The sequence below is a fragment of the Tupaia chinensis genome, unplaced genomic scaffold, assembly GCF_000334495.1.
Source record: "Tupaia chinensis unplaced genomic scaffold, TupChi_1.0 Scaffold000355_1, whole genome shotgun sequence".
NCBI classification, from domain to species: Eukaryota; Metazoa; Chordata; class Mammalia; order Scandentia; family Tupaiidae; genus Tupaia; species Tupaia belangeri.
The window spans coordinates 6,429,984-6,445,215 of NW_006159850.1; the positions used below are offsets into that span (position 1 = coordinate 6,429,984).

Genomic DNA, 15,232 nt, shown 5'->3' on the forward strand with positions numbered 1-15,232 from the left:
ACACACACACACACACACACACGCTTGTCTTTGGACTCTTAGGACTTTGGTGTTTTGGAGAGCACAGGGCACACATTGCACACTGTGTGATCTTTTTCTTTGCTCCTGAGGTGAAGCTCAGCAGTTCAGTTGGAGGTGCACCTGTTCTTTAGAAACAGGGAGAACTTTGGGTCACCCAGAACCAGTGACAACAGTGTAGGGTATTGATGAGCAACAGGGAGGCAGAGCAGGAAAGAGAGCCCCAATTTTCTACTCCTGCAACCTTTGAATGCTCAACAATACCTTAAGTAAGTTAGGAAGGAATGCGTAGATCACTAGATGACCAAGAACAGTCACAGAGGCCCAAGAAATATGAGTAACCAACAAAAGGTCTCTCCCCCAAGGGAGAACATCAATCCCACATCACCCACAGACTACATAATGGTAGTAGTGGACATGTCTGATAAACAATTCGGAATTTTTGCAGTGACCAAACTAATTGAGATACAAGAGAAAAGAGACAATGAGCTCCAGGAAATGGGGAAGTCCTTTCGCAATTTGAAAAAGGAAATAGATACCTTAAAAAAGAATCAAACGGAATTGTTAGGAATGTGAATGTGACACAGAAATTTAAAACTTCCCTTGAAAGTATTAAAAGTAGAATAGATCACACAGAAGATCGAATCTCAAATGTATGTGACAAAACCTCTGACCTCAAAAAAAAGTATCAAAAAGATTGAGAAAACAACCAAGAAAAATGAGGATAATATACAAGAAATACTAGGTACCATCACGCACCCCAACCTCCAGATAATTGGTATCCCAGAAGAGGAAGAAAATAAGGACATTGATCATTTATTTCATGAAACCCCAAGAGAATACTGAATTGTGGTGTGTTCACCCTCCCTGGAGGGGGTGGGGGGATTTCTCACTTTCCCTATCTGTCTCTCTCTGGCAAGCACATGCACCCTATGGCAAAAAACAAAAACAAAAACAAAAACAAACCACCACAGTTATAAGCCAGGAACTGGGCAAAACAAAACAAAACAAAACATATATATGTACATACACACACGCTGGGTTTTCAGTTTCACGCATGTACACATATGCATAAGAAAACAATACCGCGGTCTTGGTACGTTGTCTTTGTTCACATCTTCCCTCATGACTAACGACAGGGCGCCTCTCACATTTCTCTGCCATTCGGGTACACTCTCCTGAGGGGCTTATTCATGAACTATGCCCATTTCCCCCAGAGCTGTCCCATCCTTACTGACAACGAGACAGCGGCCCACTGTGGCCGAGGCTTCCTGTCGGTGACCCTTCTCCACCCGCCCGCTCACTCTTCTGCCGTGTCTTCAGAGGAACCCCCGTGCTGGGCTCCAGCGAAGTCAGATTTAGCGATCTCCCCTCAGGGTTAGTGCTTTTCCCATTTTGTTTAAGCAGCCTTTCCCTCCTCCTCCTTAACCCTACTCCTAGGTTGTGAAGGGCTTCTAGCAATACTGTCTTTGACACATTGGTCAATACTCTAACTGGACGTGATGTGTGTGTGGTATGAGGTAGGGACCGGTTCCATGTCCGTTGGTGAGCCTGAGTAAGTGTAATAGACACAAAGCCAGTCATGCTCAGAGGGCCATCTCCACAGGACACAATTGCGTTTCTGTGGCGACCAGTTATTTGAATTCCTCAGCCCGGAAAAGCTGCAGAGACCTACAAAACCAGAGACCCTGGATGCTGAGGGCCGATACACACAGAGTTCTCCGAGTTCTCCTGTGAACCACGTGTAACATCTCAGTAGCTCCCTTGTTAATGAATGAGTTAAAGAGAATTTGTGGCATATTTTATAGCTTTATGAGAGTTTTGGTTATATCTGGGATTTTAACATCATTTAGCAGGTCTAACTTCCTCTTTGCTTTTCAGTACTCCTTGTTCATCCTCTAATGCAGAGATAGCTGCTGAGTTTTGGATCAGGGTGACTAATCCAATCACTTGTGGCTGGAGTAGGGGCGGGACAGCATCGGTCTCACAACCTGGCTCCAACAGGGACTATTAGCAAGAAAACACTACACATCCTGTTGCTTAGCTGAGAAATCCAGATGCTGCTGCTAACCTCATGCTCCTCTAGCACTAAACATTCTTGCGAAGACAAAGAACAGTCATGTATGAACTCTATAAATGTGAGTTCCACTTAGAGATTTTTACTCAGAAAAGTGTAGGATAGAAAACATATTAAAAAAAAAAAAAGAATTGTAACTCTACCCATCTCATAGATTATTTGTTATATTTGGGAGCATAAATTTGAATAGCAGTTCAAAAACAAAACAAACCGTAGCATATTGCTGCAGTCACCCAGACCTAATTTTAATGTCTTCCTCCCGTGTGACACAGCCCTTTGACTTTCACTTCAACAACAGGCAACATCTGTGTGACTCATCCACAGAATTCCCTGTGTACACACAAGCACATACTCTTTGTATAAAAAGTAAATTAAGCTTTAATATCGAAACACAAGTTTACAAATGCAGTTTTTTAAGGCCTAATGAGAAGAGAGAAATGTGGAAATTTCTGAGGGAGACGGGATCATTGTTGGCTTGGGCTCTACAATATATTGAAAACTAAACAGCTGGGGTAAATCATGGACTGTTTTAAATGTCCATTTTGTAATTCTGCATGTCTATAGCCTAATTATTAACCTTCCTTGGCTAGAACGTGGCTTTTAGGGCCACCTCTAAGGAATGAATTGTCACACAAGCTGAAGGTTACATCGCATTCCTTTTTTAAAGTTAAGAAGATTGAGGCCCCTATAGCCGTCCTTGTCACTTCCAAATACCATTCATCACTTAGTGGCCCTAGATCTGCAGTCTTAAATATTTATGCTCAGATACCTCTTAAGTGAATTTTGAAAACCTGTGTGCCCTTGCACACATATCTAAACTGACATGTAAAATTTTTCATCGTAAACAGTTGCAAAGGATAAGTGTAGATATTGGATTGCTAAGTAAAACTAATATGTTCTTTTGAAAGTGTAGCTGAAGGCTCTAAATAGAACATGTATTTGATACGCCACTCTTTCAAAAAATCACATGAACAAAGCAACTTTTAAAAGCAGGAAATGCCATTTTCCCTTTTACCCCTTGAATTTGTACTTTTGTTTTTTAATCACTTCTACCTTCAAACATTTAGCCTAATTATTTTTGGCTTTTATATTGTTTGATCGTATCTGTATAATCATGTTAGGTAATAGCCTATCATCAGAAGGCTCTCAGCTCTACAAGAACAAATTATCCTGGACTGAGCTTCCACGTTGTAGTACCGGTCCTAATAAATTATTAAACAGTAAAACCTTCGTTGGAAATGAGTCACTTACTAAATGAATAGAGCTCCCCCACGATGCCGTTGTCATTGTGTAGATGTACGTGTTTCAGAACTCCTTCAGTCACGTGCTAAAAGACTCAGACCTTCCTTTGTGTTGAAAGCACAGAACTGAGATCCCCTAGACTTGCTAAAGGATTTGTGCCCCGTTGTTTCAACATCCGATTCTTGAATTCTGCGCTGTGGGTGTGGCTGTGCAGTAAGATTGGAGCTGGGAACTGCCATGTTTTCTTTTGGAAAGTGAGGAAAGAATTCGCTCAGGCAGATGAGGCTTAGGAAAGAGGACCTGAGAGTTGCCCCAAAGTAGCCAGCCCTGTGTGTTTCTTGGAATGTTCTAGTGTGCTCCTAGCCCAGGGGTAAGGATGGCTCAGTTTAAAGACCATGGCCTTGGTGGCTTACGGTTAGGTTTTGACTAGGTCATGAGGCACCTAAACTACCAGACCATGTAGCTCAGCTGCCTTTTTATTCTTTATTTATTTTCAAGCTGAGACTCGAACTGTAGTCAGCCATGTGCTTTAACCACCACACCACCTGGCCCTCCAGCTGCCCTTAATGGGGCCACTGTCCTCAAATGTGTCCCACTGCACACTTCTTTTGTCACGCACACCCCTCTTAAGTCTCACACATCGCAGTCTCATGGTGGAAGTCATTTCACTCCGTAGACCTAAGAATCCCAAACTCTAATAACTTAAGCAGCCCCCCTTTTGTTTTCCCATGTAAATATACTTTAGTGTGTTCTAATAGTACACTTAGGAAAATGATGAGCAAAAACAATAAAACAAAGGCCCAGCCAAGGCGGCATGCGCACTTAAGACGCTGTGCTCCACAGGCTGGGGTGTCGGCATGCGAGGCCTGGGTTTGAGGCCACTCCACCCTACAGGCCAGGTGCGGTAGTCACGTGCACCCCCAATCCCAGTGACTCGGGGAGGGCGAGGCAGGAGGACTGCGAGCCGAGGTTGGCACGGGTGACATTCCAAGACCAGCTGAAAAAGAGCCAGGCATGGACTGGATGCCTTTAGCCCCAGCCAGGAGACTAAGGCAGGGTCCAACGTGGCGAGGCCGTATCAGAACCCAACAACGGAACACAGACGTGGCCCTGGTTTAGATCCATCAAGGCTGCTGCTGCCGTCTTTCAGAATGTTCCCATTTCCATCCTGCCCAACCGGAACTGCCCACGGTTTAACAGTCATGGAGAAGTATATGAGACCGAGATGTTCGGCTGACGTGGCATCTGGATAGACTCTGGGAAGAACCGTGCCATCACCCATGCCTTTCCCGAGAGAATCCTAGGCCTTAGGACCACTAAGAGCCAGATGAATGTGTTCAGGGCAGGATGCATGAGCCAAAGCAAATGCTCTCTAACGCGGTATTCGCGTCGTGGGAGCACCGAGAGGAGATAGTTTTAGGGAGACGGGTCTTCCTATCACCACTTAGACCTCTGCCTGCTTTTTTCTCAGCAGGGTGTGGCTGTGTGTAGGTTTTACACAGCAGCAGTAGAGTGGCTTAGCTTCTGCCTTCTGCCTCATTTCTCTAATTTATTTGATATGGTAGCAAAAAAAAAAAAAAATCCATGTTAGGCAGAAAGGGACCCAGGCCTTAGCATGCTGGCTTTGACAGAGTGAAGTGGGAAGTTGGAAGGGGAGCACTGACGGGTGGAGGCAGTTGCTGAGTGCAGCGCTTAGGTACAGCAGCAGTAGAGTGGCTTAGCTTCTGCCTTCTGCCTCATTTCTCTAATTTATTTGATATGGTAGCAAAAAAAAAAAAAAATCCATGTTAGGCAGAAAGGGACCCAGGCCTTAGCATGCTGGCTTTGACAGAGTGAAGTGGGAAGTTGGAAGGGGAGCACTGACGGGTGGAGGCAGTTGCTGAGTGCAGCGATTAGGTGCCAGTGGCTGCCTGGCCAGCAGCTGAGGGCCCTGCTGTCCTTCCCTGGAGCACTCAGCTCAGAGTGTCTCACCTACCCCTTCCTGGAAGTGGCTTTGAACACCTGCTGCCACGGAGCACATCTTTCCTCAGTTGCTGACCGTCACACCGAGCAGCACCTCCCCGCTGGAGCAGCAACTACGGTGATGTCACAAGGTAACAGCCACCCCTCACCCCTCATGACTGTCACCGTGTTCCTGGCACTGTAGACATGGAAATGCCTCTCCTTCATGGACACGACCCGGGAAGCCAGGACGTGGCCCAGGACACCAGTCAGCATGGTTCTTCTCCTTTTACCATCGGACCTGGTGTGTGTGCCCTAGCATGAGACACAGGGAGGTGGCGACGTGTTTTGTGGAATGAAGGAGTGGAGTCCTATGTCCCAGAGAGCCCGGTCTGCTTTGGTCTGCTCTCCAGCAATGCACACCGTGCCAGCATCTGGGGGACGGGGAAGGGCTGAGCCAGAGTACCCATCTATCCTGTTTGTCCTCCCCGCCACGATCGTTCTTCACAGTCACAACCGTGTTCCCCAAGTCACTTCTCAGTTCACTGAGGGAGAGGTTGCATTCGTTCGAGCCACCCGCCCCCAGCACTGTCCTCCCCTGCAAAATGCCCTAGGGAGTCGCTGGCATTGCGTCTCAAGCCGCAGGGCCGTTAAAACCCAGCAATCGCACGTGCGGTAGTGAGCGAGGTGCATCTGCCCTCCGCGAGGGCCGCGTCCCAGACGTAACATCCTCTGACTGAAAGCCACTCGAGCGCAGGCAGGCCTTGTGGACTCATGGTTGGGAAAGCCAGATCCCACGTAGCCAAGAGCAGTTCAAGTCCCAGCTCTGACACTCGAGCGCAGGCAGGCCTTGTGGACTCATGGCTGGGAAAGCCAGATCCCACGTCGCCAAGAGCAGTTCAAGTCCCAGCTCGGATGGCTTAGAAAACACACCAGGCACATGAGCCCCAACTCCCAAAAAGGATGGAGACATGGAGAAGGAAGGATTCAGTATGACCATGCCCCATGGGGGCGCTTTCTCCCTCTCTCTGGCAAGTGCATGTGCCCACTAGCAATTAAGAAAAAAGTCATTAAAGCTTGCTTACTTGCTGCTTGAGGAAATTGAGTAACCCAGAGAGATTCCCTGTAAATCTCCCATCTACCCCTTTAATTCCACAGCTGACTCCTGTCCGTGGAGAATGGCAGGCTGAGGGCCTTCCAAGCAGCCTCATGCCAGCTCAGTGGACCCACGGGGTGAGAGTGGGGGCAGGCAGACAGCAGTGGACAGAGCAGGGGCAGAGAGGCGGTCAATGGCAAGCTTTTAAGAACAAGCCCCAAGATCCCCCACTCCCTCTCCCCATCCCAATAACCCCATCACGAAGCGAGCTCCGACCATTAATTAGAAATTGTCTTAAGGAACCAGCATTTCCCGCAATGCTGCAGTCCACACAGCAGGTCTGTCTAGCCAGCCGGGTGGCCGGGAATAGCGTACAGTGACCTGACCCCACTGGCCAGGGACAGGCTCTTCTTTGGGCCGAGGCATCGGAAGGCCTGAACTGTGGCATCACTTGCCTTTTAGTTAAAATTCTCTTCAGAATCTAAGGAATTCGTTTCCCACATATCCCACTCATCTTCCCTGGAAATCAATTACCCAGGTCAACAGAGGCAGCATCTTGGCGGCTGGCAAAGAAAGCGGCCCCTGAACTGCGCACACGAGGCTTGGCTGATCGAGACTTTCATTGCATTTATTCAATGAGGTTTGGAACACGAGAGACCAAAAAGGAGTACGTTTCTGGGGTCCTCTGGAGAGGATATAAGTTAAGAAAATAGTCCAAAATGGGGGAAAAAATAGCAAAAATCACCCCGAATCATGCTGCTGGGACTTCTTCCCGGTGCCGGCTGGATGGCAGGCTCGAGGAGCAGATGGCGTCCTGCTGGCATCTTCCCGGAGTCCCAGCAGGGCACAGGCTGCTGCATGCACACGCGGCCCGGGCCCGCCGACCCCGCTCTACGAGTAGAACTTGCTGTTGCTGACTCTCTTCTCCCTCAGCCTGAAATAAAGCAGACCTCACCATGAGTGGGCCAAGAGACGGGCCCTGCAGTGCTGCTCCCCCACACACTTGTGGGACCTGGGCTGCATGGTGCAGGGCTGAGAGTCAGAGAAATGGGCTCTGGGCTCCTGACAGGACACTGAGACTTGGAGAGGCTCGACTCCTCGCTGGTAAAAATGGGGCAATAGCTGCTCTGTAGGCAGAAGTACAGATTCAAGGAGGCCCAGCCTCTGTGGCACAGTCCGTGGCCAGCTGGAAGCTTCCACGGAGCTGGAAGCCACGGGCCCACTGTGGCTTGAGTCCCCAGCCTGGTTGGCCTGAAAATATGCCGGTGTGTGCAGGGCCCCGGCGGGGAGGACTGGAGAGAAGGAAGGTGGGTGGCTGAGCCCTGCGAAGGGTGCTTTTCTCCTTTTCTCTCCCCTCCCCCGTCTCTCATGCTCACACACATACTTTATCATGAGTGAAAAAAATCCATTGTAACTGAAAAGATTAGGGGACAGCTGTAGCCTAATGGTTAAGGGACTGGATCCTCCACGGTCAACTGTGTGGTTCTAATGCCAGCTCTGATGACTTGAAAAACATGCTGGACACAGGTGCGTGTGTGCCCCACATCCTGACGGGATGGAGAGGAGGGGGGACGACAGCGTGCTCACTCCCCCTTGGGGTACTGCCTCCCCCCCCCTCCCTCCGTCTCTGGTAAGCACAGGAACCCTCTGGCAATTTATTTTTTACTTCTTTATCTATTTTTTTTAGAAAAGATGAGAGCAATCTGGGTAAGGATGTATCTTGCTAGATACTGTTGCTAGCATGTTTGTTGCTCGGAACTGTCCAGCACATTGCCAGACACTGGGCCTTGCTGGCTGTTCCTCTCCCAACCCCCTGCATGCCTGCAGCCCGATTCAAAGCAATCCTGTGGGGGTTCAACCCCAGCTAGATACACCGGACTAACCCATTCTTAGGAATTCAAAAAGGGCCCTTTGGCAATTTTCAGTCAGCGGTTAATTTTGCTATGACATTGAAGTGTCCTTTTAAAGACAGTTCTAGTTTACAAAGTGGCAGGTACTTAGGATTATTACTGTAAGTCAGTTTATAGAGCAAAGAGGACTAAAGTCCAGAGTACCAATGGGTTTCTTCCTTCCTTCCTTCCTTCCTTCCTTCCTTCCTCTCTCTTTCTCTCTTTCTCTTTCTTTCTTTTTTTAATTTGACCAGAGAAGGGGAGAGGGCGAGAGAGAGAGCAGCAAGCTGCCAGATTTGGGACTTGAACCACAGTTGGCTGTGTGGGAGTCCAGCGCCTTTAACCACCACACCACCCGCTGGCCCCCTTACGGGTTCCTAAAGAGAGCAACAGAGGGGCTGGCCCTGTAATGTAGTGATTAAGGGAACTGGATCCCACACGGCAAACTACAACTCAAATCCCAGCCCTGGCAGCCTGAAAAACATGCCAGGCACATGTGCATGCATGCCCCAAATCATGAAAGGAGAGAGAAATGGAGGAGAAGGGATTGCGGCATGACCACTCCCCACTGGGAGTGCTTTCTTTCTAATTGCCAGAGCGTGTAGGTGTTTGCTAGAGAAAGAAAGCGAGCAACCAGGGGGCCTTCCAGGAGGCCGGCCCCAGGTGTGCAAGGTCTCTGTGGCCAGGGACCCTGAGGCTTGAGGGCAGGTGCCCTACCTCCGGTTGCACTTCTCCTGGTACAGCTGGAGCTGGTTCTCGTTGACGTTGAACTCTTTAACGAGGGCATCCCGGCTGGCATTGCGCAAGTTCTGGTGCGTGTCATACAGGAAGAGCTGGTGGTTCAGCTCCTCCTGCCGCCTCCGCAGCTGGCGACAGGAGGAATAGAGCTCCTCTTCGCTCTCCTGCAGAGGAGGGAGAGAATAACCATGGGTGACCCACATCTTCCAAACCAAAACTCAGAGGGGTGGAGGGCGCAAGTTTTGCAACTGGGATTACCCCCAGAAAATCCAGCATATCTTTTATTTATTTATTTTTTTTACTTTTTGCCATAGCGTATGTGCACTCACCAGAAGGAGACAGAGAGAGAGGGAAAATGCTAATCACCCCCGGGGGGATGGGCACACTGCAAACCCTTCTCTTTCATTCTCTTCTTGGGATTTTGGGCATGCGTGCGCGCACACACACACACGTCCAGTATTCAGGCCACCCAATCTGAGACTCAAACTGTGGTCAACCATGTGGGAGCCCAGAGCCTTACATTTGCTGGCCTCAGCCAGCATGTCTATTTTAACCAAAGGTGAAACTTACACTTAGTATCACATGCGTTTTATAAAATCCCGGGTCCTCAGTGTGACTTTACTGTGAAACACTGAAACACAGTGCACAGCTTTCGGGCCTTTGGGTGCAAAGGTCCCTGTACGACCACGTGCCGATGTGAGCACAGCAGATAAGGGTCCACGAGATGAGGACAGCGGTGGGCAGGAGGCAGACGGTCTAAGACCTTTGAAAGGCCTTCAAAGGCCAGGGAACAGGCTGTGACATGGATGAGCCCTGCAAACATGATGTGAGGTAGAAGACCAGTTCTCCAAGATCTCACCTGCCTGCTGTCACATCAAACATCCAGAACAGGCATTTGAATTAATGAGGCAGACGGCAGGTGAGGTGGCCAGGGTGGGGTTGGGCTAAGTGGTGACAGCTAAGAAGCATTTGGTTTCTTTGGTTGGTGCTCCTTGGTAGAAAGATACCTCTTTCAGGCCAGCTGGTTGGTAGTTAAAGCAGTTGGATTTTATACAGCCAGCTGCATGGTTCAAGTCCTGGACTCAGAGGCTTGAAAAATATGCCAGGTGTGTGTGCTTGCATGCCCAAAATCATAGGAGGAGAACGGAGAGAGGACTATGGCATCCCCTGGTCATCCCCCCAGGGGATGATTTATCATTCATTCTCTCTCTCTCTCTCTCTCTCTCTCTCTCTCTCATGCACTTAAACCTCTAGCAAAAAAAAAAAAAGAATAGTGCCTTTTCTTGGATCAACTGAAAGAGTGACAAATGTCTCTAGTTGCTGGTGGTTATGCCATGGCCACTTGGCTGTTGTGCAGAGAAAGTTGGAAATGAGCTCCAAAGAAAGGAAAATAGAGCCACCGAGCGAGCACCAGGCTCCACGGTGCTCCTTCCCAGGACTGAAACAAGACCTGCCCCTAAACTTCTCAGTCACGGGAGCTAAGCTACGCCTTCCATCTGCTAAGTAGGAAAAAAAGGAAGAAAGGAAAAAACCATCAGGGGAAGGAGTCGCTTTCAGTGTGGGGGAGGAGGTGGGTATGTTTGCCTCACTTAGGTTTTGATCGATCGTGTGAGCTGGGCTCCCCGAGGTCACTGACCATGTCCATTGGTCCCTGGCTGCGTGGCTTGAGGAAGGCCTGTGGTGTGAGAACCTGCTCTGACATGCACGGGTGCACTCCTGTCCTGCACTTCTACAGAGCAGGGGCTCAAAGTTGGACAGCTGAAGCTGTGGCTTCAGAGAGGGAGGGGATGGTTATTCTAGCTCTTTGCAAAAGCGAAGAGGTGGTGGAGGTGATCCGGACAGCTGAAGGTACGGAGGCGATAGCTTCACTGAACTTTGCACCTTTCTCAGGGAGACCTGCTCTCCTTCCCAGTGAGAATAAAGCAGAACAACGGAAGCCCTGCTGAAGTGCTGACCCTGTGCCGTGAAGTCTCCTCACCTCTCCGCCTAGAAAGCAGCTTCTGTCGTTTCCATTACATGACACCTATTCAGATTCAAGTTCAAAACCTGCGTTTTCGACGAGCACTTCTATAATTGCAACCCTTAATCACCTTTTCTGAATCCCAAAACGCTTATAGCTGTGCTGTATCATTTAACCCTCAGTACACTTGACACACTTGAGATACGGCACACACTCAGGTAAGGCATGGGACGTGCATGGCTTGGCAAGGAGGCTGGGAAGCCAACAGCTATGAGCCGTCGCCCGGTCAGCCATCGCCCTGTCCTCCTGTGTCCCTCCAGTCAAGGCCCCTCCCCTTCTTCCCCCTTAGAACTTACAGTTGAATATCCTTGATAAGAAATTCTTGGAACCAGAAGTGTTTCTCATTTGGGATTTCTTAGGACTTGGGAATATTTCATATACCCGAGCTAGCACAGGGGTGGGACCCAAGTCTAAACACGAAATTCATTTATGTTCCGACATGCCCTGCGCATGGAGCTGGAGCTCATTTTACCCTGTTTCGGCAGTGCAGCATTTTAACAATGGCTGGCCCCGTGAGGGCAGGTGAGTTTCACATTTTGGAGCATTTGACTTCAGAATAGGGATGCTCAACCTGTGATGATTCCCTGGCTTTCTTTTAAATCTGAATTTTCACTCAAAAATTTAGTTTTCCAGGGCTGGCAGGTGGCACAGTGGTCATGGTGCTGGACTTCTACATGGCTAACCAAGATTTGAGTCCCAGACCTGGCGTCTTGCTTTCTCACCTTCCCTTTCTCTCATTCTCTGGTAAAATTTAAAAATAAGTAATAACAAAATTTTTAAAATTATGCTTTTAAAATATTCAGTTTTTCTTTTCAAGCCTATAGTCAGAAAATATAGGAAACCTTTGGTAATCAGTTTCCCTTGACTTGCCGCAAAACTTTAATGGTGTGTGTTCTCTATTGTTAACCTTTCCTGCTTAGCAAACAAACAAAACACCAAAAAGAAAGGTTTTCCCCCTACTAATGCTTTTTAAGCTGTTTTGCTGAAAATTTAAATGTACAGAAATGGCAGGAACAGTGCAAAATTCCCACATACTCCTAGCATCCAGATTCCCCAATGTTGACATCTGGCTCAACCACAAGTCATCCAAACTAAGAAAGTAACATTGTTGCACTATTAGAGTTTATTTTTATTTTTTTGTTTGTTTGTTTTGACATGTGGTACATGTGCTTGCCAGAGACAGAGATGGAAAGTGAGAAATCACCCCGGGGAGGATGGCCATATTGTAATCCCTTCTTCCCTCGGGATTTTCGGAGTGCATTCACAGGCACCTGACTTGAATTTCAAGTCTGCTGGGTCCAGTACTCGAACCATGGTCAGCCATGTGGAAATCCAGCTTCTTAACTAACTACCATGCCACCTGCTCCCAGGTGCAATACTAACCTGCACGTTTTATTTAGACTTCACTGCACTTCCCACTGATGTCCTTTTTCTGGTCAAACATTCATTCCAGAATCCACGTTGCTTTGAGTTGCTGTCTCCTGTGTCATCCGTCAGTAAGGCGTCTTTGGCCCTCCCTTAACTTTATCTGGCCCTGACCCGTTCAAGAGTTCTAGCCAGTTATTTTGTAGAGCATCCACAGTGCAGGTGTGTCTGGTGCACTCATGACTTGTTTGAGGCTAACAGTAGGCAAAAATGTCACCAAAGCGAGGGGCCCTTCTCAGTGCATGGCGTCAGGAGGTACAGCTCATGAAGTCAACAAGTCTTGTCGCTGGCAATGGCAACATCGGTCATTTGGTGAAGACGGTGTCTGCCAGGCATATCCGTTGTAAACTTGCTATTTTGTTCTCTCCAATTAATAAACTTCTTAGAGGAAGATAGTCTGCAGACTATGCAGACATGCCGTTTCTCCTCCAAGTCCCCCTACATTTAGCATCCACTGGTAGATCTTACCTCCAACAGGGCGTGCCGTGGCATTTTAATGGCGATTTTCTAGGCCCCTGGGTCTTTCTACATGTTACTTAGGCTTCTGAGAGTGGGGGAAAGCGATCCTTTGTTTATTGTCATGTGTGGGCACATGGCCATTTTATTCCATGGGCATAGCCCACTGTCGTTGCTAGTTCCTTTCTTCCGCTCTTTCAGCTTCAGCCACTCGGAGCTCTTTCCATTGGGCGCCTAGGCCCCATCCTTTCATCAGCATCTCTTTATTTACTGGAACTTTAAGATGCTCCAGGCTCAAAGTATAACTATACATACTCTTAGTTTTATAACATATATATGCAGTACATATACATATATACATGTAATATACATATCGTACATGTATTTTTAAAAAAATCTTTATTCTATGATCAACCACTTGTCTAAGGACCCCTTAATTCCTTTATTGGAGAATGATACATAAAAAGCAGTATCTGGGGGCCAACTGGTGGCCTGGTGGTTTAGTTGCTGGATCCCACAAAGCTTACTTCGCAGTTTGAGTCCTGGACATGGCAGCCTGAAACTCATGCTGGGCACGTGTGCATGCATGCCCAAAATCCCGAGAGGAAAGCAGAGAAGGACTGTGGTGTGGCTATTCTGTCAGGGGTAATTTCTCACTTTCCCTCTTTCTCTTCTCTCCATTATGTGCCCTATAACAAAACCCTAAAAGAAAAAAGAAGAGATAGATCTGGGCACTTAGGTGTGCTCATTGCTACTGGATACTGGAGTGTCATTGGTCCTAGCTCAGCAGGCAGAGGTAGGATATGTATGAATTTATTATAATGCATGCAGTGTTATTTCTGTATTTACTGTGTGTATATATGTGTATACTACACACATGCTCATGTACGTACATACATACACACATACATGTATATAAAGGGAACTTATACTAATTCTCCTAATTCTAATCAAACATTAGTTAGGGAAAAATTGGTTCATGTTTCTACTTTTTCAGGTGTTACTTTAAGTAAGACCTTATAGTTTTCCTTATCGAAGCCCTGTACCTTTTTTTTATCTACATTATTCCTAGTTGTGTTATCATTTTTGAAATACCACAGATGAGATTTCCCATTTGTCCCTGCCTCTTGCCTGACATTTTCATTTGTCATTTCTAGGATAGGGAGAAGTGGTTAGACAGCGTAGATTGCAACACAAGTAAACAACAATCTCCTTAAATGCGGACTCCTCTTTTTTCTTTCCAATTCAGCATGCAATCAAGTTTATAAAGTGTGAGAAATAGAAGAAAATAGCATACATTATCTGATTTTACGATACAGATTTATACCTCTTTTAAATTATTTTGATCTCTGCTCCTGATGGATACCAAATCTGCCAAATTCTTAAAAACTTTATCCACTTCTCCCTATTCTAGAAATAACAAATGGAAATGTCAGGCAAGAAGCAGGGACAAATGGGAAATCTCATCTGTGGTATTTCAAAATGATAACACAAATAGGAGTAAATAAAAAAGGTACAATTTCTTTCAATTTCTGCCATAGAGAGTAGATATTCAGTACCTAATGATACACAATGCAGGGATATACAATGCTTGTCCTTCATAGTCTAGCTTGCTTTACTTAGTATTAAATAGTCTATCCTCATCCGCTTTGTATCACATGACAGGGTCTAAAATTTTTATGGCTAATTATTATTATACAAAGTATATGTGCCACATTTAAAAAATCATCTCTTCTTGAGCATTTGAGTTGATTCTATGTCTTAGCAGTTGTGAATAATGCTAGAACAAACATGGACGTGCAAGTATTTTCCAATTGAGTGTTTTCCTATTCTTTGGGTAAATACCCAAGAGCGGTATTACTATTTGTAGGTTTTTAAGGAATCTCCATATTGTTTTCCACAGTCACCATGCTAATTTACATTCCTAATTTATGCTGTCATAGCCTCACCAGCACTTGTCATTTTTTTAATCATAGCTATTCTGACTGAAGTTAAGTGTTATCTCATTTCTCTATGCATGTCTTTATCAGTGAAGTGTGTTATAAGCCGCACCAACAAGGCTCTTGTTTTTTAATCCATTCAGCCAGTCTGTGCCTTTTATTTGGACAATTTAATTCATTACCATGCAACATTATCAATATTTGCTGACTTCTCCCTGCCATTTCATTTGTCATTTTCATAGTTGTTTTTTATTCTCTTTATTATTTTTTTTTGGCTTCTTTCGTTTTCCTGATATAGTATCCCCCCCCCTTTTTTTGAGAGTTTTTTGCTATAGGGTGCGTGCACTCGCCAGAAAGACAGAGAGAGACAGAGAGACAGAAAGCAAGAAA

The 15,232-nt window shown here is 46.7% G+C and overlaps 1 protein-coding gene and 1 long non-coding RNA gene across 2 annotated transcripts in view; one reads left to right on the forward strand and one right to left on the reverse strand.

Moving 5' to 3' along the window:
• LOC114008553 (uncharacterized) overlaps positions 1-15,232 on the forward strand; it is a 47,176-nt gene that overhangs the window by 10,618 nt on the left and 21,326 nt on the right. The gene's annotated exons all lie outside the window — the stretch shown is intronic.
• The window catches only part of PLCG2 (phospholipase C gamma 2), a 167,160-nt gene continuing 158,909 nt past the window's right edge, over positions 6,982-15,232 (reverse strand). Inside the window, exons 31-32 of the mRNA XM_006152585.3 lie at positions 8,981-9,165; positions 6,982-7,308 (exon numbers count right to left, since the gene is read on the reverse strand). Coding sequence (XP_006152647.1) covers positions 7,266-7,308; positions 8,981-9,165 — 228 coding nt within the window. The 3' untranslated portion in view covers positions 6,982-7,265. The remainder of the gene's footprint in view (positions 7,309-8,980; positions 9,166-15,232) is intronic.